The sequence below is a fragment of the Arachis ipaensis genome, chromosome B5 (genome assembly GCF_059453495.1).
Source record: "Arachis ipaensis isolate K30076 ecotype BB chromosome B5, ASM5945349v1, whole genome shotgun sequence".
Lineage (NCBI taxonomy): Eukaryota > Viridiplantae > Streptophyta > Magnoliopsida > Fabales > Fabaceae > Arachis > Arachis ipaensis.
Window position 1 is genome coordinate 153940172 of NC_142440.1, and position 22978 is coordinate 153963149.

At 35.0% G+C, this 22978-nt stretch overlaps 2 protein-coding genes and 1 pseudogene across 5 annotated transcripts; all 3 read right to left on the reverse strand.

The window, feature by feature from the left end:
• Positions 1-233: 233 nt before the first annotated feature.
• On the reverse strand, positions 234-3343 carry LOC107641403 (putative metal-nicotianamine transporter YSL7; annotated as a pseudogene). Its single transcript, XR_015883582.1, has 6 exons — positions 2859-3343; positions 2279-2359; positions 2098-2195; positions 1874-2005; positions 1568-1757; positions 234-1464 (listed from the first exon to the last, which is right to left on the reverse strand). The product of XR_015883582.1 is annotated as a putative metal-nicotianamine transporter YSL7 (transcript).
• Positions 3344-6230: 2887 nt separating this feature from the next.
• Positions 6231-10898, reverse strand: LOC107644606 (putative metal-nicotianamine transporter YSL7). The gene is made up of 6 exons (XM_016348494.3): positions 10198-10898; positions 8636-8790; positions 8308-8405; positions 8085-8219; positions 7766-7955; positions 6231-7480 (listed from the first exon to the last, which is right to left on the reverse strand). The coding sequence occupies exons 1-6, from the start codon at positions 10622-10624 to the stop codon at positions 6371-6373; spliced, it is 2115 nt and encodes a 704-aa protein (XP_016203980.1). The 5' UTR covers positions 10625-10898; the 3' UTR covers positions 6231-6370.
• Positions 10899-14317: 3419 nt separating this feature from the next.
• On the reverse strand, positions 14318-22922 carry XRCC3 (homolog of X-ray repair cross complementing 3 (XRCC3)). Of its 3 annotated transcripts, XR_015883145.1 has the most exons (3): positions 21815-22922; positions 20354-21209; positions 14829-20277 (listed from the first exon to the last, which is right to left on the reverse strand). XR_015883145.1 is itself a non-coding variant. In XM_021103082.2 (1 exon), the coding sequence occupies exon 1, from the start codon at positions 22750-22752 to the stop codon at positions 21898-21900; it is 855 nt and encodes a 284-aa protein (XP_020958741.2). In that variant the 5' UTR covers positions 22753-22922; the 3' UTR covers positions 21777-21897. The 3 variants fall into 3 exon arrangements, 1 of the variants encoding a protein (XP_020958741.2); XR_015883146.1 differs by lacking the exons at positions 14829-20277; positions 20354-21209 and adding an exon at positions 14318-14510; XM_021103082.2 differs by lacking the exons at positions 14829-20277; positions 20354-21209 and having other exon boundaries at positions 21777-22922.
• Between the last annotated feature and the right edge of the window lie 56 nt (positions 22923-22978).

Sequence of the window (22978 nt, forward strand, 5' to 3'; positions counted from 1 at the left end):
ACAATGGGCTTTAAAATTGGTCCAATAAAGTAAAAAAATACTCCACTATTAGGATAATCATTCACACACCTAATGAATTGAACATCCACCCATTATTAACTATGCATGAGTAAACCGAATCAAAAGGAATAACCATCCAATTAAAAATAATGAACATAATCATCTGCATACCTATTAAACTGAACATCCGACATATATATTGTTCACATTGTTTAGTATTCTTATTGCTTACTTATACTTTTCCAAAGTGTTATGCTTCTACTACAAGTAGTTTTATATATAAATGAAACTGATCTCAAGTTCTCAACTGACCTTGATTTTTTGCTTCAAAGATTTACAAGATGATAATAGCATTTAGCCTTAGCTCCCTAAGAAAGCATCAACCCTCTCATTTGTGGCCCTTGACAAGAACTTCATACAAATAGGTGGCTTAATTCCAGCAAGGGCAAGAACTGAATCTGGCTGAGTCCATATTCCTTCACCACATATCAAACCAGAAGCTACAGCTGCTCCCAAAGTATCTGCTTTGGCCTTGTTAATCTTTTCCCACACAAACAATATCAAACTTCCAACACACATTTCAATGGCAAAGTATGGTCCTATGTAGAAAGGAATGGCCATTGTCATTGGAACTGGTATAAACCTCCCTTTCTTACCCAAGAGATCTTTGATCAAGTTTATTATAATGGCAGAACCAAAGAGAACATAAGAAAGCAATAAGCAATTCTTTGGTAGAATCTTAAAGCCTTATACTCCTAATACTGCCATGTTCCGAAAAACCAATGCATATGGGGCAGGGTATTCACTTGTAACTGTCCCAAGGTCAGGAAATGCATTGTAGAAAATCCAGAAGACACAAGGAGAAACTACACAACCCATGGTTGTACCAATTACTTGGCTTACAAACATGGAGCGAGGCGAAGCAAGGGTGAGGAGCCAGTCTTAAAATCCTGTGTAAGGTCAGAGGCTGTGGAAACAATGTTCATCATCACTCCACAAGATGCAAGGCCAGCTAGAACTCCACCGTGCGACGAACCTGCCCATGCTCCAATTGTGAAGATAGCAATATTTCCATATGTGGATGCCAGTGACCAATCTGTTAGGCCTCAACCATAAGCATTGCAGAATGCCAATGTTGGAGCAGTGAGGTAGATAACAAGTATGTAATACCATTTTAGTTGGTGAAAGATATGGGGCAAAGTGGCTATGGAAATGGCAGCAATAGCAACATAGCCTCCAACTGCGAACCATGTTGGAATCTGATCTTTAAGAAAGAGTTCAGTGCGGCACTGATCATCATAAGATTGCTTAAGACTCAAGGAAGAGTCCTGATCATCAACAGGAAGAACATTTTTCCCTTTGTTTGTGTCGGATATGAGAATACAAACCGAAGAAGGTATGAGTTATCACTTTGAAGAAGTTATATAAACCATCTCTAAGGATCATGCCTATGGATATAAATACCTGAGATCAAGGTGTAAGGTAATCCAATTAGTTGATAGACCTCACTCAATTCCATTGAAAGAATGCTAGTGGGACTAGAGGTTCTTTACAACCGGAAACTTACCCTATAACCTTGGATTCCATGAAGGCTTCCACCACCAAGGTCCTTAGGATACCAATCACCTTCTTTGTTCTCTATGATTGACCACATTATCCCCCAAGAAAAAATTCCTCCAAGGAGCACTGATATATTTATGATGTAGGGGCAAATCATTCCCACTCCAATGTAGGTTACTGAGAAATCAAAGTAAAACCTGAAAACAAGTGGAGATTGGATTAATAACTCTCTAATTGAGGATAGATTATGCAGTTCTCATGTTGAGATAAATAAAATTGATCTAAAATGAAGAGGTGTTAGCAATTAGCATACCTGTTCTGATATGCCTTGAGTCCCAGTGAAGGGAAGGCTTGAAATCCACATTGCTCAGCAGCTGTATAGAACCATTGAAAGAAACCCCAGAAGAAACTGAAACTGAAAAATTTTCCCAATTTCACTTGCTTCCTGAGAAAGAAGAAAAGGACAGGTGATTAATTTTGGAAATTGAACTTTGATGCTGTTATTTCTAGTAAGCTAAAGTCTTTTGAATTGCCTACTTTGCTAGTTTTGCTCCCTGAGGAGTGTGGAAGCTGTTGATGAGATGCGCGGTGGCAGCACCACTTGGATATGTCAACTTGAAGTCAATGATCATAACCTGCAATGAAAACATTAGATGCAAAATTCAATCAAGACAAGAGTAATGGATACTACAATTAATGTTCCAAGAATTAGGCATACCTTTCTTAAAGGTACAACTGAGAAGAGGCCAAGAAAGCTAGCAACAAATAGGAAAGCAATCATCCACCCTAATTTGGGATCCTCAATGAGAATTTTCATTCAGTATTAAAAACAATGATCTGAGATAAGATATAGTATGTTAAAATTTTTTCTGAGTTGTTACTTGAAGCTGATAGAAAACATCAACTTTTTACTCATCTCACCCAAAAAAGTACAAGAAGGCTATTCTATTATAAGCTTTTAGGTTTAGGCATTTTCACATAAACAGTCATTTTAATCAGTGATACTACACAATTAAAATGTTTTAACCAGTGCTATCCATACCAAAACAAAATTATTACACTTGAATACATAAATATTTAGATGTACTCTTAACCTTTCTCTTTGAAGATTTTGCTGTAAAGTTTATCTTATTCAAAAAAAAAAAAAAACACTGAACAAGGGAAATTATCTCACCATTTTATAAGCAATGAAATTAATAGCCAAGGTCAATAATACATAACTTAGTTTGCTTAAAAATGATACTGAAAATTTGAAAATAACTCATTAATTTCTTGTTAATTTTAATGATAAGAAGGACACTGTTAGACTAATCACATATCGAATTTTCAAGGAATGAATGCAATGATGATAGAGTCCAACAACCACTTTAGAAAGAACGTATATCGCTAAAAACTATGCCAGAGGAAGTAACAACACATGTTTGGATGACTGTGTTCTCCTGTATTGTAAAAGGTTGCCTCAACATTCCAAACTTTTCTAAGAACTTAGTCCATGTCTTCAAAAAGAAGAACCCAAGAAGGCCTGCTGAGACGTTCAGCGAAGGTATAATACCGGTTGTGAGGTCGAGCTTCATCACAATGAAGGTGAAGAATAAGCTGAGTGCAATGCTCATGCAAAGGCTCTCGAAGTAAGCTGGTTTCTCCATGATGGCACCACTTTGTGCTGAAACACCCTCTCCACTAAAACCTCCTCTTCTTTTGGCTTCTTGTCATTTTGTTCGAGTTCATTTTCATCATTTGTATGGTCATGAAGAGATTCAAAACGACCCTATCCCGAATCCATTTTTGGCCATTTCTCAGTAGCGACCAAAGGATAGAAGTTGATGAAGAGTGGGAACCAGAGAGAAGAGAAAGGTTGAATTAGTGAATGAATGTAGTTGAATTGATTGAAGTAAATCTCGTTTACATATGCTGCACACTTAATGCTATATATATTACTACATGTTGCAGATGTCAAAAGAGGCAATATATATAACTGGATTAAAGTTTGAATTTCACTTTAGAGAGTAAAGTTTGATCTTCTACCGTTGAATAGTTTCTCTTTCATATTTATTATTGGTCCCACCTATGAAATCAATGGTGAGAGATCACACTTTACTCTCTAAAGTGAAATTCAAACTTTAGAGGATCCAAATCCTATATAACTAAACAGATTCTGTTTTAACAGAATCTTCACTTGGATAAATAGTATTAGTAAGTAAATTATGTCAATTAGTTACTTGTGTTGAACGGAGCCTAATATTAAAAAGCTAGAAGACTAAGAATATATTAAAACACTACCTTCAACTCTGTATTGTTTAGATAGTATAAATTTAAAATGTATACGTGTTGCTTAGAGATATATTATATCATATGTAAATTAATATTAAACTTAGAAATTAATTTGTAAAAAATATTATACAATATATTTATTTAATTTGGCAATTTATATATAATTTAATAATATTATTCTTCAACAAAAAAATACAAAAATATACCATTTTAATATAAATAATAATTGTGCTTAACCGTTACTTTATAACTCAATTGAATAATAATATGAATTAAATTTAACTGATTAAGAAGTTTAAAATTTTGTTTAGTAGCATATCAAAATAATTTAAATTTTATAACAGTTAATGATAAATGATAATTTAAAATAAAAAAATAATTCAAATTTAATAATTATAAAAAGATATACATAAATTAGACTATAAGTAATAAAATTATTCAATTGAAGTTTATTCACCCGATTTCATATAATTATTTTTTATTTTTATGTTTTAAATAGTTACTTTTGTTTTCTTTTTTAATCTTTTTTTAGGTTATATTTAAATACTATGGTACAATGATCAAATTATTAGATAAAATATAAGTATGAATATTATTAATATTTTGATAATTAAAAACCACATTCAATTTTTTAATTTTATTTTTTATAAATCATGACAACATGTATTTTCAACAATATTATTACAACTAAATGATATTAAAAAAATGTAAATCGTTGAAAAAAAATGATATATAAGTGACAAAGAAACTATATAACTTATGAATACAATCACACAATCATCTAATACATATGTTTAGCAAATTAAAAAAAAAAAAAAACTATGGTCATCAACCAAATTCTAGTTGTGCATAAAATTAACAAGAATGGGGAGGGAGAAAGAGAAAGAAGTATGAAATTATGTTAGAGGAGATAAAGAAAATGTGTAAAGTAAATGTTGATTTATATAATAAATATTATTAATGTTGTGATAATTAAAAACGACATTCAATTTTTTAATTTTATTTTTCATGAACCATGACAACATATATTTTTAATAATATTATTACAACTAAATGATATTAAAAAATTATAAATTGTTGAAAGGAAAAAGAAGTGATACGACAAAGACACTATCTAACTCATGAATATAATTACATAAAGAAATAGAAAAATTAATAAATACAATCACACAATCACCTAATACATATGTTTAGCAAATTGGAAAATAAAAACTATAGTCATCAACCAAATTTCAGTTGTGCAAAAAATTAGTAAGAATGAAGAGAAAGAAGGAGAAAGAAAAAGAGGTATGAGATTATGTGAGAGGAGATAAAGAAAATATGTAAAGTGAATATTAATTTATATAGTAAATATAAAAATGAGTAATGAGTACGAAAGGAAAAGAGAAGAAATTAAATTTTAATTAAATTTATACTTATTAAAAAAATTAATATTAACATTGAAAGTAATTATATAAATTAGTTACTTAATCTGAAGTGGCACAATAGTAGAAAACTAAAAAACTAATAATATATTTAGAAATTGTCTTAAGCTCTATTTTAATATATTTAATATATTACTAATAGATATATAGGTACTTGTTTTAAAAGAATTCAGTACATGGTACAAACGATAGGAATTTGATGAGTGAATGTGGTAACTATGAGTTTGGAATATGCATGATGAATTCATTGAGCAATTGACCATGTATAAATGGACATTGACTTCATCACTGTACTAGTAGAGAGATAAAGAGCATGTGAACGTAATCACTAGTTGGTGTCTCAAAAGTCACAGGTCTGCTAGTAATCATGCAGAATCTGTTTTTATTGGTTGACACTTTAGTCCAAGTTAGTTAAAAAATAAAAATACTCTATTTCCCATTATATATTTATTCTTTTAGTTGTGCTTTTATAATTTTGAGAAAATACAATTAATAAATATAGCAGAACTGAGTTCAGGCTTGAGCACAAAAACATAGACTAGTGATTGAAATAAAATCTAACTGACATACATACTCCAAAGGTTGTCAATAATTTATGTGGTGTGAATTGGCAGAGAATAATATTCCACGGATTGGACTGGATTTGGAATTTACAACCAAAAGGGACACAAAATGGAGCATGTTATGGTCACTTTTACTGAGAACTACTTGTTGGTAATAATGTAACTTTGTCTTGAAGTTTTATAAAACTGCATCAAGGAGGAGGCTCACACAAGCAAAGGGGGGCAATGGCCCTCCCAAGTCCCAACCTTTCAAATTTAAACACAAATTATATGTATTTTCCAGTTTAACAATCCCCACCCCCCCCCCCTCCTTCCCGGCGCGAGGGAGGGGGAGGGGGGGTGGCTGCTGCCACCGTAGTCACCCCTGTGCCCCTTACAAATTCCAGATGAAAATGATTTTTGAAGCCTCAAATGACACACATGGAAACATATACTAGCTAATATATCTTGATATAACATCATACATCAACAAGTTTTGCAGCTTTGCTTCACAAATTTACAAGGCAATAACATGCATTAAGACTTTCATAAGATACTAAACCCATATCAATTTTAACCTGAAACCGTTAAGAAAGTATCTACCTTAGCATTAGTGGCCCTAGACAAGAATTTCATACAAATAGGCGGTTTAACTCCAGCAAGAGCAAGAATTGAAGCAGGTAGAGTCCATATTCCATCGCCGCATATCAAACCAGAAGCTACAGCCGGTCCAAAAGCATCTGCCTTGGCCTTGTTTACCTTTTCCCACACAAACAATACCAGGCTTCCAACACACATATCAATGGCAAAGTAGGATCCTAGATAGAATGGTATTGCCATAGCCATTGGAAGTGGTATGAACCTCCCTCTCTTACCCAAGCAATCTTTAATCAAGTTTATCAGTATGGCAGAACCAAAGAAGATATAACAAAGCAACAGGCAATTTTGTGGTAGTGTCTTAAAGCCTTGCACCCCCAATATCGCCATGTTACGGTACACTATTGCGTACGGGGCAGGGTATTCGCTTTTATGTGTCCCAAGATCAGGAAATGCCTTGTAGAAAATCCAAAAGACACTAGGGGATATAATACAACCCATTGTTGTACCAATAATTTGGCTCACAAACATGGAGCGAGGTGAAGCGAGGGTAAGGTAGCCAGTCTTAAAATCCTGCATCAAGTCAGAAGCTGTGGAAACAATGTTCATCATCACTCCACAAGCTGCAAGGCCAGCTATAACTCCACCATGTGATGAACCAGCCCATGCTCCAATTGTGAAGATTGCAAGCTTTCCGTAGGTGGATGCAAGTGACCAATCTGTTAGCCCACAGCCATAAGCATTGCAGAATGCTAAGGTGGGAGCAACGAGGTAGATAACAATTATGTAGTACCACTTTAGTTGGTGAAATATGTGTGGCAAAGTGGCTGTAGAGATGGCAGCAATAGCAACATAGCCCCCAATGGCGAACCATGTGGGAATCTGATCTTTAAGAAAGACTTGGGTACGCCGCTCATCATCATAAGATAGCTGAGGAGTTGAGGGAGAGTCTTGACCAGCAACAGGGAGAACATTCTCCTTTTGTTTATCACGAATTTGAGTATACAATCCCAAAAATGTATGGCTTAGCACCTTGACAAAGTTATATAATCCATCTCCCAGGATCATGGCTATGGCTATAAACACCTGACCACAAGGTTTAAAATAAATTCAATTAATAGGTAGACTAATAGAAGTGTAAAATAAAAATAGAACTTTAGCGTCTGCAATCTGGAAAGTTAGAATTGGAAGTATAAAGGAGTTCTGTATCATCATGCAGAAATTATAAAAATACATAGATATTCATGATTCCTGATTTCTGCCACTTCCAATCCATTATCCAGAAAATTGTCTCCTCCTCTTAAGTCCCTATTGTACTTTTGTTACTGGAATGTTGCTTCAAAGTAATGTGGAATAGCTCACAGGACTTACCCTATAACCTTGAATGCCGTGAAGGCTACTTTCACCAAGGCCCTTAGGATACCAATCACCCTCTTTGTTCTTTATGAGTGGCCACATTACACCCCATGAAAGAATTCCTCCAAGCAGCACCGATATATTTATGATGTAGGGGCAAATCATTCCCACTCCAACATAGATTGCAGAGAAATCAAAGAAGAACCTGAAAATAAGTAAAGGTTGGATTTATGTGTCCAAAGTCTTATGGGAATTGAGTTAACTGGAAATAGTATTATATTTAAGCACATTTTCATCTTGACATTAATAAAGATGTAAATGACTGACAACATACTTGTTCTCGAATGCTTTGAGCCCCAATGTCGGGAAGGCTTGAAATCCACAATCATCAGTAGCTGTGTAGAACCATTGAAAGAAACCCCATAGGAAACTCAAACTGAAGAATTTTCCCAACACTTTCACTTGCTTCCTGTAAGAGTAGAAAAGAAAAACTAAGTTTGGATGCCTAACTTTCATGTAGTTAATTCTAGTAAAAAAGAGTTTGCTAAGATGACTACTTGGCTAATTTGGCTCCCTGAGGTGTGTGGAAGCTGTTGATAAGATGAGCAGTTGCAGTACCACTTGGATATGTCAGTTTGAAATCAATAACCATAATCTGCAACCAACAATTGAAGCAGCTTACTCAAGTCTATGGAAGATAAGATACTGAAAAAAAATTGCTGATGAGATAAAAGGTAAAACTCTGCTGATTTTTGACATTGGCATATTTCTTTTCAAATTTATTAGGAATAAAATGGAACTTGTACCAAAAAATGGTGATTTGATCTTATAATAAAATGCAAAAGTAATGGATATTGCAGTCAATATTTTGAGAGTTTGCCATACCTTTCTTAGAGGTACAACGGAGAAGAGGCCAAGAAAGCTAACAACAAATAGAAAAGCAATTATCCACCCTAAACTTGGGTTCTTATAATCACTGGTGTCTGAAGATTGATCAGCAACCCTTTTACTCATTCCAAAGAGGTAACTCCCAAATCCTCCTGTCAACACAAATTCAACCACAAAATCCGCCTATTATGAGATCAAGAAAAGAATAATTCTATGTAGTATGTCCATGCATAAAATTTAATCTACAAAAGAAAAAGTTCCTAGCAAGGTCCATCCATATGAAGCTTCCTAATTCTTATCATGCTTTCATGGTAATTTTCGTAATTTTTATTGAATGATAACATAAAATTATTTTAAACTATTAGTGCATGAAAATTAGTCACACAGAAAGCTGGTCCTGGCTGAAAGAAAGATTAGTTTATCCCCACACATGCATATCATGTCTCGTTCTAGGTAAACTATGTTTACTTAAATTGATAGAAGACATCAGCTTTTACTCAATCTTAAATTCATATTTCATCAGCAGTTATTTCAAACTGTCACACTTTTAGTTTACTTTTCAGTGTATAAAACTATGAACTGTTGTTGAACCCTAAACAATGCATTCACATTTAGCATGATTTGGCTTCTATGCCAACTGTACCCTTCATATTTTTAGCAAAATTAAATTATCATGTCTTCTTAATATAGTCCAACGTTTTTATTTATTAAAAGTTTCTTGGTAAGTTGAAATACGACAGCAAGAAACCTCATATTTCAGGGCATGGACAAAAATTTCCGCTTTTGCAGCTTCTATCCTGTTGATATTCCATTTTTTTCTTTCACATGTTGTAGAATTAGTAGGCAGCTGTATGACAGTGACAGATAATAACTTTGACAACAAAAGATTGTGATATCATCCACCCTAAAATTTCTCCAAGCCAGTCAAATCGAGTTAACTGACTCCAAAAAATTTTGTTTGGGAGAGGGGGCAAGGAAGAAGAGAGAAAGAGTTATAGGTAACAATATTTGCCAGAATACAAACAACAACATTGACTTGGTAATTATGTGGTTTATGTGGTTAAAAGTTGATAGCATACATAATTAACTACTCTAGTCCTTTGATCTTTAACCTGGTTTTACTATGCCAAAATCCAAATACATCTTCATCAATCAACTGTCATATCAGAAGTACTCCCTCCCTCCAACACATGGTAGCTAATGATGTATTTGGATATATTGAGAAGTTAATGATGTATTTGGATATAACTGTTGTCACAAACAACAGATATTGCTGGGCCAAGGCCCAAGGGTGTAAGTATTAAGAACTTCTTGTCAATTTCAAACCAAAGAAGCATAGTATACAGATTAATTCACATTCAACTATCAAGATTCTAGCCATGAAATCAGAAAAAGGGTAGCATGAATCAGAATCACTCTCCAACATGATTTTAAATTGCGGCTGCAATTGCGCTGTAAAGAAAAAAAATTGCACAAAATTGTGACAGTAATTGCAATTGCAGACCACAATTTAGAACCAAAACCAAGTTAACAAAGGCATAGAATGAAAGAAGGTATACCACTAAAGGCTATGCCAGAGGATGCAACAACACATGTTTGGATGACAGTGTTCTCCTGCCTTGTAAAGGGTTGCTTCAACATTCCAGAACCTTGCAAGAACTTTGTCCAAATCTTGATAAAGAAGAACCCCAGAAGCCCTGCAGAGACGTTGAGTGAAGGTATAATACCAGTGGTGAGATTCAGCTTCATCACAATGAAGCTGAAGAGTATGCTGAGTACAAGGCTCACTGCAAAGGCTCTCACAGTTAACTGCTTCCTCCATGATGGAACAAGCTGGTGCTGGAACACCCTCTCCACTGAAACCTCTTCTTCCTTCATCAGCTTCTTCTTCCCATTTTGACTGTTGTGTTCATCACCATCATCAATGGATTCAAACCCATTATTGTTATTGTTCACCACCCTTTCCTCACTTCTACTTTGTGCCATTTTTCCAAGGATATTGATGTGAGATTTGGAATCTCCAAGGATGATGAGTTGAATGAATCTTCTTGTGTAATAATTAACAGTACTTTATACTTTGGATAAGGTAGGTGTATTGGATGTAATACTAATATCTAAAGGTACCATATATGAGGAAGTATGAAGAAAAAAGTGTGGTGGGTCTCATTTAGTAATTTTCACAAATAGTTTGTGGACATCAACATCAATAAGGGAAGAAAGAGATGGCATGTGATAATGTGAATGTGATCTTAAACAAGTTGTGCCTTAGAGGTCACAGCTAAGCTAACAAGTCAATGTAGTGAGAGAGAGTGGGATTGACTAGAACACTGTTGTTGTTAGTGTGGGGACTCTTGATTTGGATTATAACAACACATTTCAGATTTGTGTACTCATTTTTTAACATTCTCTTCTGATCTCTGAATTTATCACTACTCCTAAAAAGGATAAAATGATGGAAAGGAAAAATATAAACTACAAAATAGATTTTGGTAATAACATAAATTTTCAGATTTTATTTGTGAAATAGTATCACCGGTCAAATCTTTTTAATAAATATATATAACAAATAGAGAGACTTTTTTTAAAACTAAATAAATTAAATTCCATATTAGTACTGATATACATTTTTAAAATTATTTACTTTTTTTTTACAGTGATACTTATCTCATTGTGACCGCAAACAAAATAAATACATACATATCTTAATATAAATAAAATATGTATAACGACAAAAAAACAAGTCATTCCGGAATATGTGTTGCGGTAATTTGAATCAATATAAAAAATAATTTTAAAAAATAATTTTTATTGATAAAATAATAATACATAATTAAATATAGATATAAAACTTCTTTTATAATTTATACTATTAGTGCTTGTATGAAAATTAAATTTGTTTAGAAATAAGAAAGGTTTTTTAAAATGATATAAAATTTTGGGTATAAAATATCATTACCGTTCAATCGCAATGAATCGTACAACTTATTAAACTTTAAATATATATGATTTAGTCATATTCTTAAACCGAATTATTTACTATAAAAATTAAAGTGACGACTGCTTGTGGAAGGCGTTATGATATAATTAATGAATTAATTAATTATAATTTATTGCAGTTGGCATCATCTCCATTATTAGCCGTAGATAAATGCGAGATTTCATTTGGCTTTATCTTTATTGGTCTTTTTCAACCCTATTAATAATGATATTTGTCCCCACAAATTAAATTGGATATCTTCTGCTTTTTTGTTTTGATAATAACGTGATTGTATGAGTCTATATACATTGGCATGGTAGAAATATGGGAGAATCTAGAAACCAATTAAATTATTTGTCTCCTTTTTTGAAACTTATTACAAAATGGATTATTTTTCGGTGGAAACAGTTGATAACCGAAAGTTGTTAGATAAAAATTTAGTTAAATTATTTAAATTATTTAACGATTTTCAACTATCAACTTCACGTGAAGTTGACTGCATCTGAGTTTTCACGTTATTTTTATATATATTATTATGACAATGGATTGTCCCAGCAAAAAATGTTTGTGTCCTTGTTAGATCAGGCAAACATTCGTCTTATATATTTTTGTGAAATGAAAAAAAAAAAATATTTTGAATTTTAATGGAGTTGGTTCGAAAGGTAATCAAACTTTGCAAGTTTCATGTGATATACAGCTGTTTTTTTTTAATTGTTATTTTTATCGTGATCTTTGCATGCATTTGATTGGCAGGAATAATTTCTTTTATTAGTGAGAATATTCATCTTTTATTTGTTCAACATAATAAACAAGAGCATATGGGATTCTATCCCTCGTGTTAAAAAAGGAAAAGGTAAATCAATCTCTCCACTTTATGCGATAATAATGTGAATTGCTTCTGTTTATGGCGGTTACATTGTTGACCTACTTTTTCGTTTCTCTTTTTTCATAAACAAAAATATTCAACTCACTTTTTGGTTTTAGTTCAAAAGATGGTATTCATGCCGAAAAAGATTATTCACAACATGACAAGAGAGAACATTAACAAGATAAATAGTAGTATAAAATATCAAAGACTTAATTATTAGATCAATTGTATGGAACTAGGTAATCTTGTAGGGGAAAAAATGATAAATATAGTGTAATTTTTTTAATCACATCATATTGATAAACGTAAATTTAATATTATTATTTATCATCCTAAGGTTTGTTCTCTAAATGAAAGCTTATGAACTATATTATAGAACAGAAATTTATTCAAAGAAGATCGAGAAGCATCCGCTCAATTAAGATATACATACATGTCACATTCAACCTCTTTAATTTACTAAATATAATTCAAATGGGAATATTCTTAAATAAATATTCTACTCATATATATGGAATGTACCTTGGATTGATTAAATTCTTCGTTGACATGCCATATGAATTTTAATTTTTAAATAATCTCCTATATATAGCACATGATGATGGAATGATATGATATCTCAAAAAATATAATATTTGTTTTTATTATAATACATCCACTATATAAAAATAACTAAAATATTATACTAAAAAGCAGCACCACATATTTTTATATATATCTAAATGTACTTCACTTTTAAATATATATATCACATAACTTTAGAGATTTATTTAATGTTTTCCCCTTAAAAAACCTATTAATCCATCATAAACTTTTTTACGCAATCACTTGTCCAATTATCCATATATAATATTTATTCGGGTTAGGTTAGATAACCAATAATTTTATTAAACAATATGAATAACAGATTTTAAAATTGACCCAATTCAATTAAAACACACTATGTCACTAATTAAATTTAAAATTAATTTATTTTTTTAATCTTATTGTTCACATTATTCAACAATATCATTATCTATCTATATTTTTTCTATCCATAAATATGTGGTTCTATCTTCCGAACAAGTTTTTTCTTAAAAAAAAGACAAAATTATTGGAAGAACATCAACAATGGAATCTCCTTATGGAATTTAATGCATGCAAGCTAAGTGGGATAGAGACAGATTACAACATTTGATAAGGTTTGGATTATTATTGTGTGAAAGGGTGATCAAATTCTGTGTCATAATTTGGAGGTTGGCAGACATTAATATGAACGACTATATTCAGCAAAATATAACAATCATCAACTTTGCCTTTTCTTCCAAATCATTTTCTTAAACTTTATTATATTCTCTTATAATAAATATCATAAAAAGAAATACTAATCAGTATTTTAAAATCTTAAGATATAACTGATGATATTTTTAGTTATATGTAGAATATAAAAATAATATAAAAGATATATAGTATACGTGAAAATCTTTTTGCAACCCCGGAGAGAATCCATCTTTAAGTGTATTTTTTTAGTGTAATTAATATCTTTTAAAGTGTTAAATTATTTTATATTATTAACCAATCAAATTTAAGAGTTTGAATGGCTATTTCAACCAGGAGCCTTAAGTTAAATTTTAAGGAAGAACAAAAAAATCAAATTCACAATAAAAAAAAAAAAAGACAAATAACAGATTTAAAGAGACTAAATTAAAATTTATACATAATTTACTAAAAAAAATGAGGAAGGGGGGGATCCCCCATGAGGCTCCGCCTCTGATTTAAACAGTAGATAACAGTGTTAATTATAGTAAATAATGTAGTAATACATATATTGTAACTAAAGTAAATATTATTGTCTAGTTGTAAATATTTTGTGGTCCTTTTCTTTTAATTTAATAGTTAATTACTCATTTTTATCATTGTAATATAATCAATCATTTTTGGTCAATCAATACCTCTTAATGGTTCTTAGGACTAGTTCTCCCTTATTTTTAAATCATTCTTCATGGTCATTGATGACCTATCTAAAAGATTCTTAATACAGGCCACCACTGCAAGATAACGACAAGAAAATGGATTATATTTTAGAAAATACTATCCCGTAATGATATTTTCACATAAAAATTTTTATATAGAAATAATACTGTAAATTTTTATATAGCTAGAGACAAATGTATTTAATTAAATATATCAAATTATTTAATAGTCTATAATATTATCTTTATATAAAATATCATCACAAAAATATTTACGTTATATTTTTGCGTACGTTAATGAAATTGAAAATTCCTCCCATTTCGAATGTTAACTGCTTCACCAATACGGTTCAAATATATTTTTAATGATTTTAAAGAAAAATATTACCTTGACAAATTATGAGAGAAATATATTTTGAATGACAAATTCAGAACATTAAGAATTTGAAATTAAAAAATCGTGATAATTTTGTGTCTTTAATTTATTTTTTATAATTTTATTTAGAAAATTTTTCAATTTCAAAAAGTATAAACGGGTATTAAAATGGAAAAATAAATAAATAAAGTACATGGGATTTGAGTTAGTTGATATGTTGTTTGCACTACAGCTTTTTGTGTTTTTGGCACTTAAAGAATATTCAAAAATAACTCGTCATGATAAAATCAAAGCGATAAATTCCAACAAAATCATAATTTGCTATCATATGGAGGCTAAAGAACTTTAATATGAAAAAAAAGGTGAGTTTGTTGAAAATAAATTTTTTTTTGTGTATATAAAGGTGGGTGGATGTTACAGATACAGCAGGTGCAACACACAGGTCACGTGCTGACTAAGCACGCATGATGCATGATGGACACATGGCGAAATCAGAAGTAACGTGTACTCTGTGTGTTGTCTACGCGGCGAGCATCTAACCAATACAGACCTTATGTTGGACACGTGTCAGGCATGCAGGCAACACGAAACATGCGAGATGAATTGAGTTATTAAAAAGGATTTACAAACTTGCAAGAAAAGAGATGATAACCGATGGAAACATAAAATTTGAGCAATCAAACCCTCACCGGATGTATATCCGCTCTAGTCGCTCAAGTGTATAGGGTTGATTCACTTGATTCTCCTCTAATCATGCTTTCTATGATTTGTTTTTCATCTAATAATCAACAATTATTTCGAGTCCTTTGCCTATAAAAACCGAAGCTCGTTACTATTTTATTGCATTGAAAGAGAGGTGTTTTCCTCTACTGTTGGTGTAATGGAGGGCATTGTAAATATAGTGGTTTACCACAACGGTGAAGTTATACGTAATACATATGAGGACGTGAGCTTTGCTTGTGAGAGTACATTTTCGTTTGTGGTTCCGTGCACTATAACGTTTGCGGAACTACAATACGGGCTTTGTCAGAGCATAGAGAGTAATATTTTAAAGTGGGTGAGCAACATTCTCTACCGGAGTCCGATTGTTGTATTTGGCGGCACGATACAGTTTGAGGTTATGCCGATCGTTGATGAAACAAGTATTCAGCGAATGTTTCATACTCACCAGCAAACTCAGGTGCAATATCCAAGGATTGAGTTGTATGTTGAGTTTGAACATATAACTGCGGATGAGGTTCAACATGACACAAATGTGCAAGATGACAGAACTGAAGCGTACGAAGAAATGAACAATGATAGCGACGAGGAGTTCAAAGCTACGTATGAAGCCGGTGACGAGGACGAGGATGACGATGGGGGAGGTGAGGCAATCGCGGAAACTTTAGGGGTTCCACCCATAGTTAGTCAACCGATGGACATTCGACCTTTTATGCGTAGCTTGGATTTTAACGCCATGCATGCACCGGGGTCTCCCAAATATGCGAACATAAGTACGTGAGCAGTAGGTAGTATGTTTCCTTAATTTTGTTTTGACGGATCGATGAGCGACAATTTATTCTTTTTATAAGTGTTGCTGACCCTGACGACGGAGAGTTCAGGATTAGAATGAAATAGGGTTTTAGAAAATCAGTCATTGCGACAATTCGGAGTTACACTATCTCCTGAGGAGTCGATTACGTTGTTTATGAATCTAAGCCATAGACGTTTTATGCAAAATGCAAGACTTATGGACGTGGGTGCGATTGGCTTTTGACATTTGACGAGGGACATTGATGGCTCACATGACGACAAACCTTGTCGAGTATATTAATTCATTGTTGAACGGTGTCCGAAATCTGCTTGTCTTGGAACTCGTCCGAGCAACATATTATTAGTTGAACGAGCTATTTAAGCGAAAGAGTACTAAGACTTACCAACGCAAATGGTCACGAATCCTGCCTTGAGACGAACATCAAAAGGTCGTCCCAAGTTGACTCGCTATCTTAAATGAAATGAATTCACAGGAAATGTGTGGTCCCCGAGTATGCCGTCTTTGCAGGAGACAGGGTTGGTGGCAGTGGTGGTTCATAGATTTTATTTTCAGAGAGTCTGTTCAGTGTTACGTTAGGTATCACATCTTCTATCTACTAGGAACCACCCCTTTCGCGGATAAGTTGACGGTGTATGCCCACGCGAAGTACCTACCACTGCTCCAAAATTTTGAGCAGATCGGCACTTACAGTTGGGGGTTAACAACTCTGGCACATCTTTACAAGGCACTGTGCCGTGCATCGCGGTACGATTAAAAGGAGATGAATGATTCTCTGGATTTGTTGTTTGTTTGGGATGGGAGCGAATGCCCTTTCTTGCGCTCATTCCAAGACAGCAACTTGTACCTGGTGATATACCAGATGCACGCAGGTAATACCGTAACAGTACATAATTTATTGGAGTTTAACTCATTTTATTTTTGTTTTACTGGCAAGATGTAATTTAAACTTTGTTATAACGTTGTGTATTGCAAGTGGAGTCATCATCCACGAATTAGGGCGTCGATGTGGAGGAGCGCGACATTTATTAGGCACGACATAGACTACATAAAAAAGGTCAACATCGATATTAATTTATAAGAATAATTTACGGTATTAAAAGTCTAACTTAGCCCTTGCAACATTTTGCAATTTGTCTGGCGACCAAACCTCGATATCATCATTCCGGCCGAACTACATCGCCACCTTGATGTGTGTGACACAGTAGGGTTGTTGCTTTTATTCGATTGTGTCGTATGGCATCATGTGGACCGAGTGATTTGCCAGTACGGGTATGCACAATTCTCCCTCTGTCGGCACAGGCCATCCCTCTTGACCAGCATTGTTACACTATTCGGGGAGTACAGTACCATGATTGGAGCACCATACTCAACTAATGGATTCAGCAATGGGGAACCGCCGCAACAGTCGGTTGCGAGATAGGAATCTGCTACCAATCATTGACTTTAGCCTGTCTGCCGAGTACCGTAGTTAGTACCTTGGATTATTCTGGACGTACCTGATGTTGTCGATGTTCATTCCTCATCAGTCGCCCTAACATCCACCTCAACAGCCACCCCAGCAACCATATGCAGTGTTCCAGCCATTTCCTTATGATCGTCCGCAACTACCTCAGCTGTCACAGCACAACCATCACAGCTTTCCCCCAACGAGCATAGCCATCCGGGATACGAGTTTGCAGACTTCACCCTATTGCACCACAGGTTGATACGTATGTGGATGATGTGTTAATTCGTCATTTCCTTGCTACTGGTGCTTTTTTGAGAATATCCTCCCTGTAGAGCCATCACAATAAGAGCATGTGTCACACCGAGCATCGGTGAATGACTCGACTTGTCGAAGCCATCATACCCCCACACCTGATAGTTGAGCGAGTGGTTACATTGATCCACATATTGAGATCGATACAAGTCGTCTGAATGTGCCAACAGAGGCTCCGAACGGTCTTGATTTGAATGCGCCGACACAGTAGGAGGTTGTTGACGAGTATATCCCTAGTCCCTTTGCTCCGGCAAAAGCAGGTAGGTGAAGTCCGGTAGAGGGATAGATAGTTGGTCGTCAGTACAACCTATGGACAGATGTTCGTCCACTGAACAGGTTTACTTTGTCAAGTGTTAACAAGATAGCAAACAAGGCGATGGAGTTTTTTAAGAAAAAGTCGTGAGCTGATTAGTCAAACTTAGTCTATATACTGTTTGAATTAGTTGCACTCATCTTCAGTTTAGTCGAACTTCGTCTATTTAATCTTTGTATTAGTTATATGCGTCTTCAGTTGAGTTGAACTGAGTATTATTAAATATCTGTATTAGTTGCAATCATCTTCTACTTATTCAAATTCAGTATTATTTAATCTTTGTATTAATTGTAACTAACATTCGGTCGAAGCCAACTTAGTTTATTGAATCTATAAACCCTAAAACTGAAAATACAATAGTTTGTTAAGAATTCAAATACATTAACTTAAAAATTCAAAATCTAACCACAATGAACAATTGACCTCTACAACTGAAAATAAACCTTATGAACCACCACTGCCACCAACTTTGTCTCCCACAAAGACGGTATATTCGGAGACCACGCATTTCCTGTGAATCCATTTCATTTCAGATAGCGAGTCAACTTAGGACGACCTTTTAACGTTCGTCTCAAGGCAGGATTCATGACCATCGTCAGTCCCGGGTAATCAGTACTCTTCCGCGTAAATAGATCGTTCAACCGATAATATGTTGTTCGGACGAGCACCAAGACAGGCATATTTCGGGAACCCTTCAACACTGAATTAATGCACTCGACAAAGCTTGTCGTCATGTGACCCAATCGATGTCCCTTGTCAAATGCTAATACCCACTGAGGTAGTTTGATGTTGTCACACCAACAGACATATGCCTCGCCTCATTCTTGCAACCTCTTATAGTTGACGTTGCACTCCTCCACCATCCTTGAATACCCAATGTTGACCACAAGCTTTTGAAAATACAAGACCTTGAATTCCCTTAAGAAGTTGCTACCAATGTGCCAAATTCAAAACATCCACAATGTTTTCTGAGGTTTCCAATCACCTCCGCTAAGATTTACTGCTACCCGGATTGACTCATGACGATTGAAGATTATAGTCGTCTCTTCTTACAACATGCCTTTCTAAATTACTAAGAAAAAAGTGTCACGCATTAGTGATCTCACCCTCTACAATGGCAAAAGCAATCGGCATAATATTTTAATTTCCGTCTTGCGCAACTGCAATCAAAAGATAACCTTTATATTTTTCATATAGGTGGGTGCCGTTAACTTGAACCAGCGGCTTGCAATATTTGAAGGTTTTAATGCATGAATTGAAACTCCAGAAGACCCGATGAAGTATTCTAACACCCGCCACTTCTTCACTCCCATTGCAGGAATCGTGTTTCTATTTGCACTTGTGAACCAGACATCTTCTGAATCATTGCGAAAAACCACAACAGCAAAGTTCCGTAAGATTCTTCCCATCCACTGAAAACTTTCGCTATCGACTTTTACTTTGCCAACCAAGCCTTTCAGTAACTAATAGTGTAGTTGAATCTTGCATGGACTTCTGCAATTATAGATTTCACCTTTATGGATAGGTCGGATTCAACCAATGGCTTCATAGCCTCAACAATTGTGTCCGAGTCCAACTTGGAGTGATTCTGTGAGATCGTTTCCATGGAACACGTGTGCCTCCCTTTGTATCTCCAAATCTTCCAGCAAGCTTTTTTTTGTATCAAGCTGGCTCGGATAAGCTAATCGCACCCACGTCCATAAGTCTCGCATTTTGCATAGAACATCTGTGGCTCGGATTCGTAAACAGCATAATCGACTCTTCTGGTGATAGTGTAACTCTGAATTGTCGCAATGACTGATTTTCTAAAACCGTATTCCATTCCGATCCTGAACTCTCTGTCCTTAGGGTCAGCAACACCTATAAAAAGAATAATTGTTACTTACCGATCCGTCAAAACAAAATTAAGGAAACATACTACTGACAGCTCACGTACCTATGTTCGCATATTCGGAAAACTCCGGTGCATGCATGGCGTCAAGATCCAAGCTACGCATAAAAGGTAGAACGTCCAGGGGTTGACTAACTACGGGTGGAACCACTAAGGTTTCCGCGACTGCCTCACCTCCTCCATCGTCATCCTCGTCCTCGTCACTGGATTCATACGTAGCTTCGAATTACTTGTCGCTATCATTGTTCATTCCTTCGTACGCTTCAATTCTGTCATCTTGCACATCTGAGTCATGTTGAACTTCATCCGCAGTTATATGTTCAAACTCAACATACAACTCAATCTTTCATTGTTGCACCTGAGTTTGATTGTGAATATGAACATTCGCTGAATGCTTGTTTCGTCAACAATCGGCATAACCTCAAACTATATCAGGCTGCCAAATACGACAACCGGACTCCGATAGAGAATGTTGATCAACCTCTTTAAAATATCACTCTCTATGCTCTAACAGATCCCATACTGTAGCTCCACGAACATTATAGTGTGCAGAACCACAAACGAAAATGTACTCTCACAAGCAAAGCTCATGCCTTCATATGTATTACGTATAATCTCACCGTTGTGGTAAACCAACGGTAGAGAAAAACACCTCTCTCACAATGTAGTAAAATAGTAACGAGTTTCGATTTTTATAGATAAAACTCACCTCATAGTTTTTGTATTGCAAAGCCATCCAACCAGAATTTACCATGTGTCCAATACGCAGGATGCGTGTTGTCTGCATGCCTGACACATATCCAATATACAAAATACGTATTGGATGGATGCTCGCCACAGAATTGCTTCTGACTCCGCCACGTGTCCATCACGCAGCATGCATACTAAATTAGCACATGACCTGTAATCTACTGTTTCTGTAACATCCACCCACCTATATATATATATATATATATATATAGCAAAAAGCTCTATTTCCAACAAAACTCATCTCTTTTTTTCATATTAAAATTCTTTAACCTCATGTGAACGTACTTGGTTATAAAACATTTTCTAATCTATCATTTTCTTGTTTTCTCTGATCCGACAAGCATGATCCTAAGAAATATAATTTTGTCAAATGGCAGCAATCAGCATGCACTAACTTCAAAACAGGAAAAAAAATTCAGACTGATTATTAATTTCAAAAGTAGCACTACACATATTTCTTTATTCGTGTATATTAAATTTATTTCTAAAATTAATTATTAATATAAAATATATATTAAAATATAAATGTATATTAAAAATAAATTAAATTATAATTCTGTTAAATACATAATAAAAATTATGAACAATGAATTAAAAATTTAATTTTAATAATTAATTTAATTTTTTTAACTGTTGTTTACGTTATTTAATATTTACTTTGTTTAACCATATTTTCTCTTGTCCAAAACCATGTATGTATGCAGATAAATATTAAGAGGATAATTAAACAGATAAATTAGTATTTCTAATCATTACCCGTTTGGATTGAGATCACAGCAACTAAAACACTATACAAAGCTGCTGCTACTTTAAAAGTTGTCCGTGCCGTCCGCCATGGTTTAGCGGCCGAAAACACCTTCCGTTGTTATAACAAACTCAGAAGAGGAATGAGGCAAATGAGGAGCAAACACAACACTAATCCTCCTCCGACTCTTGCTGCAACTTCCATCCACGTCAGCACCGTCATCGTGCCGCGACAAGAACAGCCTTGAGTTCACGCAGTTCGCCCACGCCAGACCCAGCGCGGGGGCCACGCGCCTACCCGACGAGTACAGCACACCCAAATTCCCAACCCTAACACCATTCCCATTCCCGCCCTCGATCAAATCAACCACCTGGTTCGTCACCACCACCGCCAACCCGAACCTCTTCGCTAGCGACTTCAACCCGCCGGCAATCTTGAAGAACAGAGACGATCTTCGCCGGAGGTCCAACCCGGTGTTGTCAAAATCGGAACGGAACAGAGCAGCGATAGAATCGATCACAATGACTCTCAATGGAAACCGCGACTTCGAATGGATTAAGAACAGCTCAATCTTTGGCAGCGCGTCGACCAATTCGTCGGCGGTATAGACTCCTTGGACGAATACACGGCCGCAGGGGTCGGCGACGGGATGATCCGGGTGGGAAGAGCGGAAGGCGCGTGAGAGCTGTCGAAGGCGACGGAGAGGGAAAGGGAATTCGGTGTGGATGTATAGGGAGGAGGCTGAGAGGCCGCCGCGGGAAGGCGGCAACTGAGCATAGAGAACGAGTTGGAGACAAAATTGGGTCTTGCCGGTGCCGTTTTCGGCGACGAGCTCGGTGATGGAGTTGCAAGGGATCCCTCCTCCGAGGCAGCGATCGAGTAAGGGACATCCCACGGTGCACTTCTGTGTTCGGAGATGAATCTGATGCAATAGATTCTCTGGCTGCATCTCTCACTAGTCACTCCTCTCCCTCTCTTCTTCAAATTTTGAAATTAGGGTAGGAAAAGACACTAGGGCTTGAGGTTTCGTGCATTTTGCTTTCATATACTGCGGGGTTAAAATAGTCTCTTCACTTTTTGGCCTTATCAATTATTTATACATCAAAAAGGAATATTCAGCATAAATTTCTATACACACAACAAATCACTTATCAAATTAGTTGTCATATGCATAG